At 35.3% G+C, this 19,139-nt stretch overlaps 1 protein-coding gene across 8 annotated transcripts in view; it reads left to right on the top strand.

The window, feature by feature from the left end:
* The window catches only part of VPS13B (vacuolar protein sorting 13 homolog B), a 465,257-nt gene that overhangs the window by 326,394 nt on the left and 119,724 nt on the right, over window positions 1–19,139 (top strand). For all 8 annotated transcript variants that reach the window (XM_072034434.1, XM_038173544.2, XM_072034433.1 and 5 more), the window contains one exon: window positions 18,352–19,054. In XM_072034434.1, the coding sequence (XP_071890535.1) occupies window positions 18,352–19,054 (703 nt within the window). The remainder of the gene's footprint in view (window positions 1–18,351; window positions 19,055–19,139) is intronic.

Genomic DNA, 19,139 nt, shown 5'->3' with positions numbered 1-19,139 from the left:
TTTTAAATGATTCTATGGTTCTATGCGATACGTTTTTGGTGGGTTAGCACTACAGTAACTGGAGAACCACAAGTTCATTGCAGCTGGTTAATATGTTTAATTGATAATAGTTGTTAGCAATTATCTCATTACCTGGGATGTGGGACTGCATTTTTGCATGAATAATTTCAAAGTGGTGATACTTATTAAATGTAACTTTTTTTTTCCCTTTTCACTATAAAGCTTCTACTTTGGTTACGAAGTGTGAAATTTAACATTAACAGCTGTAGGAAACAAGGAAAAGTTACGGAATTTAGATTATTTAGATTTGAGGCAGTTTGATGGAGGTTCTCAAACAGTTTGCCATGGGTTAGGTTAAAATTTCAGCTTGATGATTCTTCCTATGTTTGTTTTGTGGGTTTGGAAATAATGCAATATTCCCAGAAAATCATTTTCTAGGATAAGAAGGATTGCAGAAGATTGTAGATCCTAAGCACTTACCAGAAGTAGATGTCCAAATTAACACCAGCGACATAAATTGGAGCTAAGAGATGTGTTAATACTTCCTTTCATGTGTGGTGAGGTCACTTCTACATGGTTATAAATCCAGATTGTCCCCACAAGACCACCCCACAAGAACTTAGGAAAGAAATCACTTCCATAACCTAAAGGGACACAAAGTTTTGGTAAGGAGGAATGGCATTTCATATCAAACTCAGAGTATTGTTCTTAGAATGTGAAAAAAGAGAACTAGGAGACAGAGGAAAATCCATTTTACTGTAAATATATCTTATCTTTACTGTAAATATATCTTATCTTTAGCTTGCATTCTAAAATTACTAGGAAAAAAAGCAATGTTGAATTGTTCCAGAATAATTCTTGCAATGAAATGGCTGTATTGAAGAGATCTTCACTTATGCTCAAATTCTGCAAAAATAACGTTAAAGTGAGAAAAACACGTTTTGTGTTCTCTCTTTGAAATCTGAAACTAAGAAAATTTTTATTTTTCAATGAAGTGTCTGTTTAACAAACATTCTAACAAGTGTAATTCAGAAAGATAAATATATGGAAAAAGATTGAAATTAGTTTTACAAAGTCAAGAGTTGTTAGTATAGTAAAACCAAGTTGAAATTGTGGATTCAGAATGTATTTATTTTCTGCTAGGAAAAAAGTTGTGTTTTTTTTTCTGACTGATTTTGATGTCCACAGCATACAAATAAAGGGAAAAAACAGTATCTTGTAACCCATAACATTTTAAACACTGTGAATGATTCGGGACAGTTTCTCAAGCAATTAACGTTTTTTGTGCTTACATAAGGTGCTAAGATGTCTGTGCATACCACAATCTCACACAAAATATAGCTGGTGGTGAGATTTACCCGAAACGATAATCTGCAAGTAAGTTTGTGAATAATAGGCGTGCTTCCAGATCTTCCTTGTATGGACACTACAAAGCATCAAAAATGCTTCAAAATCAAAAGGGATTTTATATTATTAATGAAATGAAAAATACAAATATTTCTTCAGAATACTAAGAAGCTTCTTATCAATAGCATTTAAAGACTTACTACATTTTTTTGTCTTAATCTACATTACTTGACTACGTGAACCATACCCTATTGTCTCTCCTCTATGGATTATATTTCTTTTGTCTCATACTACCCTTAACAGGGTAGTTTAAAAAAGAGAAATGTTCTGTCCAGTCTCTTTATTAGATAGCCTGCCTAGCAATAGTTTGAACATAACTTGTGGATATTATTTTTTATTATCAGTAATTTAAATATTATCGTACTTTCTTATCAAAATAAAGATTGTTTTTAATAACTAAATGGTATGTGAAGTTAATTTAAAACTTTGCTGTTCCAGATCATTTAATGTATTAACCAAAAAATCTGTAGTGTTCCTTACAGAGTTGATAAAAATACTGCTATGAAATAGGTCCAAAATTCAAACTGTTCCTTAAATTACAGAACGTGGAAAAACTCTCATTGGTTAACTTTGTTGTTTTGTTGTTAAAAAAAAAAAATAATAATAATAATAATAAACTGTATATTATGATAGTTCTGCCATAAATCACAAATCCAGTTGACAACAGCAGGTCAAGGGAGATGATTTTCAAAATGTCAAAAAAGAGTGGACAACATGGGCTCAAAATCACCACAAGCTGAATGTGAGAGAGCATGTGCTTGGACTTGCTCACACTGTAGCCATTGAATGTGTCATGGTGATGATTTGCTTAATCGTCTGATGAAGAAACGAAAATTTGAGTGTTAGGTCATACGAAGTATGACCGAGGGCTCTGCATTCTTTGATCCTTACTAATCTTCTCCTTTGAGTCATCTGATGTTGGTATCCAGGAGGGTTTGACTCTCTGACAACATTACCTTTAGACACCACCAGTTACAGTTTCTTCATCACCTTCTTGTTAGTGTGGAAAACTTGATTCTCGACATTAATTGTAAACACATGGACTCTTTTAATTCTCTTGATTTTAAAGTGGAATCATTGTGTGTTTTTTCCCTTAAAGGGAAGGCCAAGGGATAAAAAGAGAAAGGATAGTGGAAGCAGTAGAGCGCTAATTAAAGTAATTCTTTGTGGACAGTGAGCAATCTTAAGTTTTGAACTTCCCTGTTTTCTTTGAGAGAAGGGTCCTCACTTTTCCCTGACATTCCTTCATGAGAAACATTTTTTTTTCATGTATTTGCATTTGAACCTATTTTTAGAACTATATGAAGCTATCCTGATCCCTCTGAGTATTAGGCTTCCACAAATAATATGTATTATTTTGTGTTCTCAACCAAATTTGAAAAGCAGACTGGAAGTCTTGATGTTCATTTTTTATCTGTTTGTAAAAATCAGGAAAAGGATGGTGAGAAACCAAACCAGGTATTGCCACTGAGTGAAAGCCCTTACTCAGTAGCTGGCAGGAAACACTGTTTGGCCGCTTGTGTGGCTTGTGTAATCAGCGTGGTCAGCTTGGGATAAATATGCTCTTTAATTTCATACTGATTTTCATAAGGCAAGGATTTCACTTTAGTACTGCCCTGTATCTTAAGCAATAATCTTTTGTAATTATGAATGCCTTCAAATAGGCATAATCTGTCAGAGTATATTGCTTTTAATCATATTAGCTGCCTTCCCACTTTTTCAATTTTTCTGGCCAGCTGTAGTCTGTTTTCATACTCAGGTAATGCTGCATCATCTGAGACAGCTCAGTGGAATGTTACATCCTGTAACTCATCCCAGAGATTTTGGCAGGAAACAAATGTGGTTATTTTCTCAAAAACTCATGTGCCTGTTCTAGTAGAAATTCAAGAACCTTTCATACAGTTTAAAGAGTGACAAGATTACTTGTATGAATGAAGTTTCTTTTTTATGTTTAAACATAAAAGAGAATCGCCTTCTATTTATTTAAGATCAAAAAGATGCAAAGATGTTCAACAAGTTATTACATTGATAGAATTAAAGTGGTGTTTACTGGTTCCTCTCAAGTGAATTTGCATGAGTCTGAGCTGCAGCAGTATCCTTGGGCCATTTACAACCAGTTTTGTGCTGAGCAGGATTAGCTATAGTTATATTACAGTTTAATAATTTCTATAATGTTTTAAACTGAAAAATAATAATAAAAAACCAATATTCCTTCAATTCAGGGAATTGCCAATGAGTCAATCTCATCTAAATCTGAAAATCTGTGTACTGTAGGACTTTGTAAGATAGGTTTAATTTAATTATAAGGTGAGCCTTGTTTCCTATTCCTACTCATGTTGAAGATCTAAAACCTTGAATTGTAAAAGGAAGCTGTATGAGATAAATGGGTGCCTGTGTGTTTTTTTCCAAATATAGAATAACATGAAGATGTGTGTAATATATTAGCATGTTTGAGACATACATGTGCATTGAATTCATGGACAAAATTTGCACTACGTATAACTTCATTTTCTTAGTTTAAGTTGTTCCAGAAATTAGTCTTATTCACTTGCATAGTAATCAGATTTAATCGTTTAAATTGCATGAGAGTTTGCTTACATCAGAAAATATTTTAATAAACTTAAAATCCATATAGTTTGACATCTAACAAAGTCTTACTTTCCTTTGAAATAGAGTAACTGTTGACCTCATTGTTTTTTGTTTTGTTTTGTGTTTTTTTTTTTTTCCATGCGGCTGCCCATAGTTTGCTATTTTATATGATAAATGTAAAATTAATCTTTGTTTGCTGAAGGAAGATGTTTTTCTCTGATATAAAAATATCACTTTGCATTTGTCTGTTAATCAGAACCGGGAAAAGCCTAATGTCCTAGTGTATAGCTCCTCTACACAACCAGTAGCTTTAATTTATGTGCAGAAACCCTGAATGTCACAGCCTTTGCTTTTCTTGATCTTTGTGCATGTAACTGAGAAGCAAGTAAGCTGTGGGGAAGGAGCAGAGATGAGGACATTTCAAGTTGTCTTCTTCCCCCCTGTACTTTCAAAGCAGGAAAGTTCCTGTGTTGTTTTTTGCTTTTTTTTTTAACAGTTTGAGCACAACACCCATGGATTAACAGATCATCACAGGATCCCCTTTCTTGTTTGGCAATAGTACTATTTTGCTCTGTCAAATGAGGGATCTGAATGTAAATAGCAAGGTCACAAACAAAAATCGCAGGAGCTGGATTAAGTACTTCATCTTGCAAGTCCTAGCTTATTGCTTTGTATCTCTTCCAAACCCTGCAAAGAGACACTTCCCTTTTCTTACAAGCACTTGAGCTTGTTGTGTTCACAGTGTGCCCCCAGTTGAGAAGATATGAAAAGTCTCATAGTGTGCAATACAGTGGGATCCTTACTTCATATTAAAGATGGGCCACTATTCCAGAAATGCTGAAATTGTAGCTAATATGAATTATTCACACTGAATGAAAGGCACAGACTAAAGAGAAAGTAATTTTGAAAATCTGTAAGTGGTCCTGCTGCATACTGACTGGTAAATCTGAAATAGGTTCTCATTTCAACTGAGAAAAATTTAATGAGGACTTCTCTCTTGGGAAAGCAAAAAAAAAACTTTTTCCCCATCTCTGTTAAAAATACATGTAAGGTTTTTGCATTAGATTCTTGATCTACAATTTCTGTTGAACAAAGCTGTTTTCTTTGCTAGGGTGATTTGTAAGGAGTTCAGATGAAGACAAATAGACTTTTTGCTGGTCCACATATACATGGACATTAACTTGGTTTCTGCGTCATCTTGCTTTTAATGCAGTAAATTTGTGGAATGGCCAATTTTTTTGAAATATAAATGACAGTAGATGTTTACCTTCTGATCATTTTTTGTCATTGGGCTGTTCTATTCATAAAGTTTTAAAAGTAAGCTTGTAGCTTGATAGTTTCAGAGAGAGCGCTAGAAGGGTAACTTTGTGAGATTGCCAATAAAAACCCTTAGCTGGAATAGCTGAATAATACTTGCATCATTTTCCTGGTAGCTTTACCAGGAATCCCACATAGCCACTTGTCGGATGTTTTCCTGAAAATAAACTGGTCTTTGGTTAGGTCAAGGACACTATCAAAATAAAGTCCTTGCCAGTATCTTGAGTCATCGCCGTACCCTGTTTCCATTGTTAGGAAGCTTTGTCTCATCATTTGATTTTGTTGCCAAAAACAGCAGAGAGAAATCTTTTTGAAGGGCTGTGCAGTACTTTTTTGATACTTCCTATAAGCAAATATTTTTATTCTATTAGAAACTTGGGTGCAATTCATGTATTGGGAAAATGCCTTTAAATTTACTTAGCTACTAAGACTCTTCAATGCAGAAATATTTTTTTTTTCAACAAAGTAAATAATAGGCGAGAGACTAAAGTAACCTCACTCTAAAATAAAAAAATCTTAAAAGAAAGGGTCCATTTTGTAGATAGGAAGACAAAACACATAACGAATATTCGAAAGAATGTATGCATGCTTGTAGATGTGCACGCATGCACAATGGAAAATGTGACAAGGCCCACATGTATAGGTCCCGTGGGTTTGATTAGTATGATGAAATCCAGTATTATTTGTGTTCCCATTTAGATAGTAGAGGTAGTTGTCTCACTAACTTGCATTGCAGAGTGGTTTTGGTGAGTATGGAGAAGATTAAAAACCAGGAAAATATTTCCATTTGTACATTTTTGCAGCTGATCAAGTCACCAGTTGCTGTATCAAACAGTGAAATCATAGATTATAATTGTGATAGACTGATATGAGTCATGCATGTGATACTAATAACATCTACTGAATCAAATTCAGGTTTGCAGCCACTTCAAATAGCCCTGAACTTTTTTCTGCAGATAAGTGGCCACAAGTACCTATTCAGAGGGAACAATGTAAAGCCATAGTATGTAGCTCTGGTGTTTCTGCTATGCCTATTAACATTTTTGCTTAATAATCTTCAATGTTAGATTTTTTTTTCTTTAGCACATGTTTCTAGCCAGTATTTCCGACTCATGTTGTTTAATTGACACCGTACCTTCTTCCCGAACTACCTGTGACTCATTGCACGAATCATGACTGAAAGCTTCATTCTGAACTTCTCCTAAGATCTCCATTAACTTTAGCTCTCTCCATCAAAGTATAGGAGTAATAATGACTTGGTAGGGTATTCTTGGAGGTGAACAGTGACAACTATTTCAAATTATTGGGAGTGTAGGTAAAATAGAAAGTATGGAAAACTAAACTTGATTAGCAAAGAAGGCTGTGGGAGTACTGGTTGACAGCCAGCTAAACGTGAGCCAACAGCGTGCCCAGGTGGACAAGAAAGCCAATGGCATCTTAGCTGGTATGAGAAATAGTGTGGTCAGTGGGACTTGAGAAGTGATTGACCCCTTGTACATAGCACTGGTCAGACCACACCTTGAATATTGTGTTCAGTTTTGGGCCTCTCGCTACAAGAAGGACATTGAGTTGCTTGAGCATATGTAGAAAAAAGCAATGAAGCTGGTGAAGGGACTAGCAAACAAGACTCATGAAGAGAAGCTGAGGGAACTGGGATTCTTGAGTCTGGAGAAAAGGAGGCTGAGGGGAGACCTCATCACTCCATACAACTACTCGAAAGGAGGATATAGTGAGGAGGGTGTCAGTCTCTTTTCTCAGGTGACAAGTGATAGGATGTGAGGGGAATGTCTAAAGTTGCATTAGGGGCGTTTTAGATAGGATATTGGAAGAATTTCTTCACAGAGAAGGTAGTAAAGCATTGGAATGGGCTGCACAGGGAAGTGGTGGAGTCCCCATCCCTGGAGGTATTAAAGAGATGTGTGGATGTGGCACTGAGGGACAGGGTTTAGTGATGGGAAGGTCAAGTTGATGGTTGTTTTTGGTGATCTTGAAGGTCTTTCTCAACCTAGAGGAGTCTATGATTCTAAAAATCTATTGGCTTTACTGAGTGGGTATTCTGCCTACAGATTTCATCAAACTCATCTGAAGAGCACTGAATTATTATAGTACTTCAGCAAGTCAGGCATCTTCTTTTCACGTAGCTATAGGTGTAATTAAGTATTTGTCTGGACTAGTTCACCAGTGATCTTGCAGTAAGTTGTATCTCTTCTTTGGTTTCCCACTGGAACGTGCAATTTGGTTTCCAAAATTCTGCTGATAAAGGTCAGTCACTTTTGGTGATTCTTAGACTTCCAAAACATGGAGAGAAGAGAGGAAAAATGATTCGGAATCACAAATAACATTTTTGCTAATCTGTTGATGTTCATACAAAGTAATTTCTCAATAAGCTGGTTTGAGCTGAATGCCTCTCTATTTGTCCAAGCTTGTCCATGATGAAGCCCCGCTGCTTAGCATGGGGATTTATGCCAAAGATCAGTTTGGACCAGCTAACAAAATAATATATGTCAGAAATTTATCTTTTATAAATTGCACATCCTCACTGTATTCTGCTTGTATTTTTCAGCAAGCAAAGAAATATGATTAGTTACAGTAGCAGGTTCTCCAGGTTCTTACGTGCTGCAGTCTGATAGAGAATTTTCCAGTAGGTACTGTAAAATTGAAAACCAATTTTAAAATAAAAGCTATACATTTTGTAATATATATATGTATATATAATTTAAATATGAGTACATAATAATGCTTATCTCTGTAAGCATTTAAAGCTTGTTAGTATTTATGAAGTAACTCAAGCAGAACATTGATCTCTTATGTGTTGTGTGGTGTGGTGTTTTTTTTTTTGTTCCGTTCATTTTTATGCTTCTCCTTAACTTTTATTTTGCTGGAGATGAAAGATTTGAGTAAAAGGAGTTCATAGCTGTGTCATACCACTGCATATACTGTAGGTTTAGTATCTTAAAAAGGCTTTAGAGACAAACAGTAAATGTTAAGAAACCTCCTCCAAGACTGCTTTTGATAAAATATTCTATAGCAGTACAATAAAGGATGAACATTTTAAATTACATTTATAAAAGTCATTTTTTACCATGTGTTCAATAAATAACACAGTTTTGTCCATTTTTTTTTTGTGCAAGCTGTTTGGAGATTCCTGAAAATGAACCATCCAGAGCTTGCTTGCTTGCTTTTCAAAGGTTACTCTTTCAGGAATAGACATGAAAACCAACAGCTTAAAAATTGTCTTTGGAAGGGAGTACCTTGTATAATGGAAGATACAGTGGAAGAGTTGGAGGCTATTTGGAATGCTAGCTTTAAGGCAGCACCTCACAAATATTTTGAAAGTATGGATCACAGTCATATTGGTTTTATGTTGTGTGCATTTACAGCAGTGCATATTTTCTGCATGGCCACTGCAGCAGTTGCATAACTGAGCAATAATACTTGGAATCGTATTTAAGAATACGTATTTTAATAAACTTCCACAACTAGGAAAAAAGAGAAGAAAAAAGCAGTTCTTAGTGAAGGAACAGAAACTTTATGGACCAAAATTAGAAAAATTCTTTTTATGAAAAAAACAGTGTATATAAATAATGTTGAGTAATAATCTGAAGTCTTTTTATATCCATCTATATAATATAATATACCATAATAATACCATATAGAAGTAGATAAAGGCCAAAAGTGTTTTTCAGTGAGAGAACCAGACTTGTATGTGTACTGTAGCCCATTTCTTTTCTTTCATGTCATCACCAGCCCACTGTTAGATGGTTCCAATGAAATCTTAGCACTGCAGTTAGAAGCTTTGAAAATGGCAGACTACTGCAGGATGTCTTTGGTAATAATTCTCAGTTGATTTTCCAGTAAGGTATATAGTCAAATCTCAGCATAATTTGAGCTCTGGGAACTTTGAAGCCAGCTTCCTAGCACTGAGGAGATGAGGGCACTTGGAAGACTGCCAGACTCGATCAGTCAGAAAAACCTGAAGGTGTAGTTCTGTGTATTTACCTCTCCTGAAGTGGGCTTACAAGGGTTGTGTTTCTCACCTCTCATTCCTGCTCCAATACTACAATTGTTTGGTATTTTTTAATTATTTTTAAGTTCAGAGGACACCACTTAGGGTGTAATTTTGAGGCTAATTGAGTGATTCCAAACTGGACTGCCACAATCGATCCTTCTCCTCTTGAGATAAAATACAATGAGCCAGTGCCCAGAATATAACATACCAAAAACAAATACCTTTTTTTTCCCTGGATTTTTTTTTTCTGGGATTATTTTGGGTGCTTCAAGACCCAGAACCGGCTGTTTTACACAGCCATACTAAGCACAAATGAGGAGACACAAAATCAGTCTTTCATGTCATTGTACACGGAGGCCATGACAAAAAGCTTGCTAAAAATGAGAATAATTTTTGATGGCCTAGGTCAAATTAACTGTATTCTGGAACTCTCAATTTCCTGGTCTTCAGTTCATATGGCACTTCATGTGCTTTACTTCCCCATGAAGTCTTTTTGTAAGGTACTCTACACAAATTGAAACATGATTTAGTCAAACATTGGGCTAGGTACAACTGTATCTGGCTTGATACATGTGAGATGTAACAACCTTAAAAAAAAAAAAAAAAAAAAAAACATTAAGGGAAAAAAAGATAATTTTCCAGACATCTGGAAGCTTTAAAACCTTAGGCACTCAACATCCCAGCATACGTTTCAGTGAGCAATCGTGTGCCAACAGTTGGATATTTCTCACTGGAGATTGCTGTACTGTGGATTTTTCAGCTTGTGGCATGTAGGCTGACTCAGTCTGACATTACTGGAAATAATGTGGAAGGAAGTTTGTTGACTTGGGCAACATTTGTACATAACGTCTTCTGATCTTCTGTGATTTTAGTTATTTTAATTGTCTGTAGGATGTTCAAAACATATAGAGGCTCTAATATATCTGAAGAAAAAAAAATATAGCATATGATTTGGGGGATAGTTTGTTTAGCTGTATGCTTATTTGAATAAGAGTCTGCAGGTAGAATCTATGTTATGATAGCCAACTAATAAGTTACTTTACTGTGTTACAGTAATGACTAATTTCATTGTTCATACACTCATTCATTCTATCCTAGAAAACAATGCTTAAATTAGCATCCTGAGGTTTTGTTGAATCCTGCTTTGAATCACTGCTATGGTATTTGGCGTCTAGTCCTACATCTTTTCATTCGAACATTGAATAGTAGTTAATGGCAGAATATTCCAATTTACTCCAGTGGGAGTAAATAACTTTGTTATACTTCTCATCTCCGGATGTCCTAACACTGAATCATCAGATATTTCCATACTTAGAATTCTAAAATGATTTAAATTCTTGAATTTAAAACTTGTTCATTGAGTTCTTACTTTATACATCCTCATCACATAGGAAAGTTTTTGACCCATGATAGAACACCTGGTCAAGAAAACATCAGTGTGTAGGACCCAGGATTTTTGCACCTAATCCCACTCAGTCCCACTGTGATTTCCCAGGACTGGTCAGTGGCAACACCACTTAAAACGATCCCACCACAGGCTTGGTTGTTATGTTGTTGTTATTACAATGTACTTAGGCACACCAGTGAATGTGAGTTAATTCAGCCTTGTGACATTTTCAGTTAGGTTGATGAAACAAAGTTCTTTCTACAAGATTAGATCAATGCTAAACCACAATTTAGTTCTGTGATCTTTCTACGTAAAAATGTGGTCTAAAACTGTGACTGGTGCAATTACAGCCTTATATTGAAATCTTAATACTGAAATGGTAGAGAATGTCATGCAAAATCAAGCTGACATTTCAACTATTTTATTTAAAACTTGTCGGAGTGAGGTATACAAGCAGACTACCATGAAAAATATTGTTTCTTGGCCTTAACCAAAAAAAGAATGTGCAAAAATAAGCAAACACTAATCATTTGTAAAGTAAATATGTATATTCATTGTAATCCAGATGCTTTTCATGTAAAGGCAAAGATATGAACTTAAAAATTATATGAAACTAAATTTTCAAAAATAACACAAAAAATAATACTTTTAGTAAAAATATTAAGGAAAAAAATACTGTTTGACAAAGAATTCTGGCAGATTTCAGCCTGGTCTTTTCAATTTGAAAATGTGCCTTCAAAAAAAATAAAAGAAAAAAAAAGTAATTGAACACAAAATTGAACACAAAACTTCTTCCTGGCCTTTAATAGTATAGCATAATAAGCATACTGTTTGTATTAAGATTAAAAATGTAATTCTGTTGGAGTTAGGAAGGATTTAGCATTTGCATATAACCATGTTAAAATTGGAACATTTAGCACAGCTTTGATTTATGAATATTTGGATCAGTGTTTAACAGAATGTAGCCTCTTACTTTAGTTTTGAAGAGCTGGAAAAGCATTACACAAGCTGTGAAGCTGTGTTGTATTGTTCCTAGCCATCACATCTTTCACATAATTCATGCAGTATTATGAAAACTAAAATTGAAAATTCCTGTCAGGAAGAGTTCTGTAGGCCTGTGAGACCATAAACAGCATTACACTTAAAATTCATGTCATTTATTTTGCAGCAAATTCTGATTAAAAAGAAAATTATTTAGTGAAAAAAATAAATTGACTTTTATATGAAATAAACTTTTTTAAAAATTTCTGATATTTTTGTTGCATCATTTTGAATTTATTTATTAGTTCCCTTTTTGTAGGAGTGTTTTGGATTCGGCACTCTTTCTGCATTGTTACATTGATACAAGTACAAGCAAGTTGTCTATATTAAACTGCAGGACTGAAGTTTTAATTTAAAACTTAAGAGCAACTTTATTAGACCAGAAGAAGTAATTTAGTAGTCCAAAATGTTTTTATGTGTGTGTTTCATTATATTTTCCATGTGAGATTAATATGTCAGTTTAAAAACTAACTTTGATAGTGGTCAGAATTATAGTCATTCGTATAATTCATATTCAAATCAAAACAGAATTGTTCAGTAGAACAAAGTGGTAAACAAGTTAGCAAAGAAAATAAAAATAGATCTATAGAAAACGACGGTACATCAAATAAATTCATATGCTGTTGGAGAATCTTTGATGAAGTAGATGAAGAATGTAGAATAAATCCAGAAGGAAAATACACAGTGTTTTCTTCTTAATTCCAGTTTAAGCACAACAGGAAAATAATAAAATAAAATAAAATAAAATAAAATAAAATAAATAAAATAGGGATGGTCATTTTTTTGTAGCTTAGGCAGGATTTTTATTTCCATGAAAATACTACTACTTTTTAGCAAGAGAAATAAAACTAGGTCATATGTCACAGTGATGTACCAGATGTGATTGGCACTTTGATTCTGTGGTTTCACACTTGTGACTCTTTCCATAATTTATGTAATGTGAAGAATGATCTCATGATTGGCTGAAGGTTTTTGATCAGAGTTAAGGAATGGCTATGCTGAAGGCTGGAAATTTTACTTCAATAGTGCCATTATATAACCATAATTAATATGAGAAGCTGGAAAAATTATGCAGATGTAGATGGTTTTGATCTAGAGCAGTTGCACTTCCAAAGATTATATTGCTTACGTTTGATCCATTAATTAGAGAATTAGTCTGTAAAGTGCAGTAAAGTACCAGTAAAAGAAAATAAAACTGGTAGAAATGTTTACAGTGAAACTGCATGTGTTTACATTTGTTATTGTTGAAAACTCCAGAAAGATTACGAAAATGAAAATATAATGAAAAACGTCAATTGTAAAACACCGTTCTCTGATTTGGAAAATGTGTTAATTATTGGTCTAAAATATTAGTTTGTGTGTTTACCTTGATAATTTTGCTGCCTCTCTTCATGGATTGAAACTTTCAAGACATGTCTCTGCTATCTGAAGACTTTCATCAGAAATAGAAAATAAATAAGGATTACCTGGCTATGGTTGCACTAACCTAATGGGACTGCTCACCAATTTTGCTAAGCAAATCTGTTTATTTACCATAGATTTTAAGATGTGCTTCTCAGTGTGTGTTCTACAGGACATGCTATTTCCACACTCTCTCCCTAGATAGATATATATGTCATATGCCCTATTGAACTCAAGGGGTTAAGCTAGTAAAGTTACCTATCTCAACACATGAAAAGGAAGAATTAGCCGCAGTTCCCTAGCTACTAGTGTAGCTTTCAACACCTTTCCTACGGTGTCTAGTATTGATAGGATATATAACTGTGAAAAGACGAGAAAATGCACTGAAGTGATCTAAGTAAACTATCATCTTGACATGTTTTTTCTAGCTATTGAAAACCTTTCCATATTGCAACTCATTCTGACAGTGAAACTGTAGAATTCCTCTGATTTAAGTACCATCTGGTTATGCTCAAAGCTTTAAAGCTATTATCTCAGCATAAAATTTCAGCGTCCTATACTTTTTTCTTCGCCAAACTATCCATTTTTAAGCCACAAATATTTTTCCAGTCCTTTCAGATTTTATCTAAAAGTATATTTTAACAGTATTTAAATAGTTCTTAAACAATAACAATTTATCTTGATAGATGACATGCTGTGTTTTTTCATTTTATTTTAATTAGCCATTGTGGAACCAAATTCCCTTTTGTTTTACTCCTTTGAATACTGTTTAATTACAGTTATCATGCCAAATATCTTAAAGGTTATTTTACCAATACAGTTTCATTTAACATAAGCCATGTGGAATCAATAGTCCTGTTTCCTAAAGTGAATGCTTGGAAAATCTTACATTCATATGTTAAGAGTACACATCCTTTCCTCATTAGTTGGAAAGTACAGGGATTTTGGCACAGGTTCTGTGTGGAAGCATTGTGCAGCTTTTATATGGATTTTGTTTTTAGCCTTTGATGACACTGTTTAGAATAGGAAGTATCTAATAAGTAAAGCATTTTGTCTAATGTGCTGCCAGTGTGTTTAATATATGCCTGGAGGTCTGAAACATTATCTTCTCCACTACAGTAATATGCATTTAATTCTCTGAAAGCAGAAGGTCGAACTTTTAAAAGGGACTCAAAGTACATTTTCAACTAAAATAATTTAAAACACATGGGATAGGGGACCAGAGTAATGTACAGTTGGTTTTTATGGTTTAATCATGATCATGTTAATGCACACCAGTAGCTAATTAAAGAAAACTTTTATTGTTCATTTTAAATGGGTTATGTAAAGAGTAAGAGAATTGATATAATACAGCCCAATGATAAATGTTACCATTACATTTGCTAACAGCAAGCTGATATTGCTGTTCTTGACATCTTTAAAGTATTGGCCCATTTATTCCATAATAAAGCAAAAAATTGTTTTGGAGGAGTTATCCTGAGAGTCATACCCTCTCATCTCCAATCCCATACCTAAATGATGCCCAGGTTTATTATTAGGCATACTTTCAGGTTTACTGTGAAACCTGGGAGAAGGCTCGATGCTTACCGAGCAGAAATCGATACAAAAAAGTTCCAGTGGTACTTCTGCACCTTTATTTTGTACAGAGTAATATTATTAAAAAGCTGTCTAGCAAATCATCCCTCACTTGTTCCAACCTTTATAATATGTGTGGTAAGAGAATACGTAAGTCAAAGTTTAATTGTTGGGCTGGGTGGCATGGAAAATTGCAATAGGATATGGTGCTTTTTACCTTTTGGGCACTGGTTCATATTGCATGCTACTTTGTACCGAGCAGAAGTTACCATCTGACTGCTGTTCAGTGACCTGTGTGAATTGATTTGGGGGTCCCAGTCATTCTTTTAGTTGAATGTCCACAGAACAGGAAACTCAGCAGTTGGGACCAATTAGCACCCTTGCAGTAGACTGAGAGTAGTCAGAGAAAGTAACTGAGGTCTGAATGGGGATGGGGGTAGAGCTACTTTCCTACCTTCCTTGAGGTGCTTCACACAGAGGAGCACATTTAATAGATGCTTAGTTATAAAACAAGGCAGAAGAAAAGAACTAGGGTTTAAGTCAAATATATTTAGGTGTGAGAATAGATGATCCATTCAGAAAACAGAAGTAGGATGCTTTCTCCCTTCACTCAGTCATACGTATGCAATGCTTTTCTCTCTGGAAAATCACCATTTAGTGGCTGACATTCTATTTTCAATCCTTCTGGCAAAGTCAGGTATAACGTAAATGTCAGTAATCTGTAGAAATTACTCCTGCATAGAGGAAAACAAGATAATGCCATGTAATGCCAGAAAAGTATATTTCTCTGCAGAACTATAGTTTCTAAAAAGATTATTCATAGTGCTGAATGGAAGGCTTTGGAGTAACGAAGAACTTCTGAGTTTAACAGTATAAACCCTCTACTTCATTTCGGGCAGTATTTCCATGAAATGATGGCAAGAGCATTTCACAGCTCCATCCCTTCTGCCTTTTGCATGCCCTCAATGCATGAACAATAAAACCATCTATGCCATTTTGAAAGTACCATCAGTACAAGATATGGGGAAAGCACTTCATGGTTTACCAAACAGAGAGGCTGAGGTGTAAATAGTCTAACCTTGCTAGGATATCAGGAGAGGTCATGGTTTCTTGGCTTATAACGTTGTAATTCATTAGAATGGTTTCCAGTTATTTTTACAGAGGCTGCATTAAAAGTGGTATCACTTTTACAAGTCAGTGATATGAGTCTGTCATAGAAATCAGCCACAAGGAAGTTTATTGGTTATTTGAAAAATATGTACGTGAGTGAATCTGAAAAGATTGTAACCAGAGCTGGCAAAAACCTTTTCAAAGAAAATCTCAGCTAGTTAATGGTTCTGTTTTAGGATTTCCTTTGTAATATTTTCTTTAGTATGGCCATGCCTTTAAAGAAATAGAGGGGGAGGGTTTGCTCCCTTTGTTTCAGAAAGCACAATGAAAAGGAACCTTTAGAAAAGCAGCTTTTCTTTAACTCCCACCACCACCTATTTTCGACAGTAAATGTAGAACCTACATTTACTGCTGTATAAAGACTAAGTTTGAAGAAATTCAGTTATCACTGCCCTTCATTTCTGTAGTTGCTGATAAGTTTTGTAAGTTCTTTGAATTCATGCTTACATTTTTCAAATGGAAGTTAAGGTATGTTTTACCCTAGTTTATATCTCCCTTTTCAAAGATTCATTATAGTAGAAAAGACAAAAAAGAAAACTGTTGAAGTAGGCCCTAGAAAAAATAAATAAATAAATAAATAAATGAATAAATGAAATCATTGAGTCAGTGTGCACACTGGCAGACAAAAAAAAAAAGGCAAAATACTGGACATAATCAGTTTGGAGATGGAGAGCAAGACATAAGGCATTGTTTTGCTGCTATATAAAACTGTAGTGCTCCTATTTGTGCTCCTTTATCTACTCCACTGTGCACTATTGAAGGAGTGCATAGTGGAGTTAGATAAGTCAGAGAGAGGAAACTAAAACAAATAAAGGTGCTGGAGCAGCTGCTTTGTGAAGAGATACCCAAAAGGCTGGGACCCTACTGTCCTGAGAGGAGAAGGTTGAAGGGGGATATGATCAATCTTTACAAAGTCATAATGGCACTGACAAAGCTGACTGTGAAACAGTTGTTCAAATCCTACACTACAAAAACTTGGGGACGTGCAATAGAACTAGTGGGAGATCGGTTTAAACTGAATACAAATTTTGAAATTTGCTGCCCCAGAAGCTCGTGGAGGCCAGACAGTGTCAGCGTATTCAGAAAGGAGGTGGATGAATCATGACAAGAAGTCCAGAAAGTGTCACTAGAAGGACTACACAGGCATGTACCCACCAGCATCCCAAATGCATACACTATGGATGCTTAGGGAGTAGAAGGGGAACAAATTGCAGTAAGTGGCCAGCATCCCGTCTCTCTCAATAGGGTCTCCTCCTAGCACTGTCAGAAACGGCGTACTGTGCTGGGTGGGTCATGCATCTGAACGAGTTGGGCATTTCTTATGGTAACTTTTTTGCTAATTGGAGCAGAAACATTTCTTCTGGGCAGCACAGATAGAAGTGCTAGTAATTCTGTGGAAGCTCTCCATGGTAATGCATGACTCTAAAGTCCACGTGAATCACAAGAGTTGGTCTTCCATCATCATTACTGTTATTATTATTACTATTGAATTTATGCTTTTTTTTTTTCTTCCCAAATATTTTTGCGTATATGCCCCCCACCTTGTCCTCAAGTTCTTTGTAGGATTTCTACTTGTTTCAGCAGCAGTATTTGCAAGTGTATCCTGTTCCTGGATAGTAAGCTCTGCAAATTAGTTTTGTTTCCTTGTTTTATTTCTTACAATAGAAGTTATTTTAAGTGTTTATTCAGTGGTGTGTGTTTTGTTTTTGAAATATTTCTATATGCAATGATTTCTCACCTGAAGCCCTGTGGATGTCACAGCCAAGGTTATGCTTGGTGAGCCTTGATAAGCTGAGAGCTCAGACTCCATCACAGGGGCAGTCTGTAGATATTGCGTGATGTTTCCTTCAACTTTGGTGTTTAATGTAAGTTAGCTGTTATTTCCATAACTCTAAGAAAAATACTAATTCTGCAACATAGTATTTACACTTTTCAGCTTACAGTTTGTATTTTATCTTTTTGTCATTTTGCAGTAGATTAATATTGCTATCTCTTTCATGTTGTCACAGTAAAATATTTTAGTGCCAAAGAAGACTTCTTGAGCATCAGTGCTCAAAACTATTGCAAAATGCTCAAAAATAGTTATAACTAGGCTTTTTATTTACGATGTATTCTTTTACAGAGATATGGTTTCATATTAATCTTTATATTTCTTGTAGAATCTTTAGCATATAAAGAACCATTTAGAAAAAAAATGAATTGGAAGCCTAGAAATCTTTATTTTTTTTCCTTCACATGTTCTTTTGGCACTTCATCTGTTGTGAGTCATCATTTCATTGGAACAGACACCTGCTGTGTTTTCATGAGTGATTACTCTGTTAAAGTTAACTTGGCAGATATTTTTTTATAATTCTCTTTTTTGACATCATGTTTATATAGTGATTGTTTGCTGCCACTGAAATGGAAACAGTTGGGATATGGATATCATAAGCTAATATAATATTTTCCTTTGCAGGTTTCCAAACAAGAGCAGAAAAAAATGGACGTGTCTGATGGGGGAACAGTTGAGACTTCTTCACGTTACAGTGGAGCACAGGACAGTGGAATTGGCAGTGACAGCGTTAAGATCAGAATCGTTCAGATCGAGCAGCACAGTGGCACCAGCCAGCACCGCATTGCCCGTCCCTCCCGCCAGTCTTCCATTGTGAAGAACCTCAATTTCATCCCTTTTGACATTTTTGTTACAGCAAGCCGGATCTCCCTGATGACTTACTCATGCACTGCCTTACCTAAACCAAAATCACCACAAGAGCAGAAAGATGGTGAGAAAATAAGCAAAAGCTCCTTGAACCTTCCAGAAGCAGGCTCAGGTAGCAGCCATGATACCAAGAAGCCCAGTCAGCCAGGCATTTCCTCCGTCACAGCAGATGATCTTTTGAACAGCAATGTTCCCCCATCTACTGGAAGAAAAACTGGTCTTTTGTCACTGGAAAGTCTGCATGCTTCCACAAGGTCATCTGCTCGACAAGCCCTGGGTATAACTATTGTTCGGCAGCCCGGTCGCAGGGGAACTGGTGACATCGAGCTGCAACCATTTCTCTACCTCGTTGTGTCACAGCCCTCTGTGCTCCTCAGCTGCCACCACAGAAAGCAGAAGGTAGAAATATCAGTGTTTGATGCCGGTCTTAAGGGAGTAGCCTCAGACTACAAGTGTACAGGTAAGATCATTTAACATTCGTTCCTGGGTATAAATGTCAAAATTATCACACTTCTGAAAGTTACTGGGGTGGTGGAATAGAAAAC

The sequence above is a fragment of the Anas platyrhynchos genome, chromosome 2, assembly GCF_047663525.1.
Source record: "Anas platyrhynchos isolate ZD024472 breed Pekin duck chromosome 2, IASCAAS_PekinDuck_T2T, whole genome shotgun sequence".
NCBI lineage: Eukaryota > Metazoa > Chordata > Aves > Anseriformes > Anatidae > Anas > Anas platyrhynchos.
The sequence above is the reverse complement of the archived record's forward strand: the minus strand, read 5'-3'. Positions and strand labels throughout refer to the sequence as shown.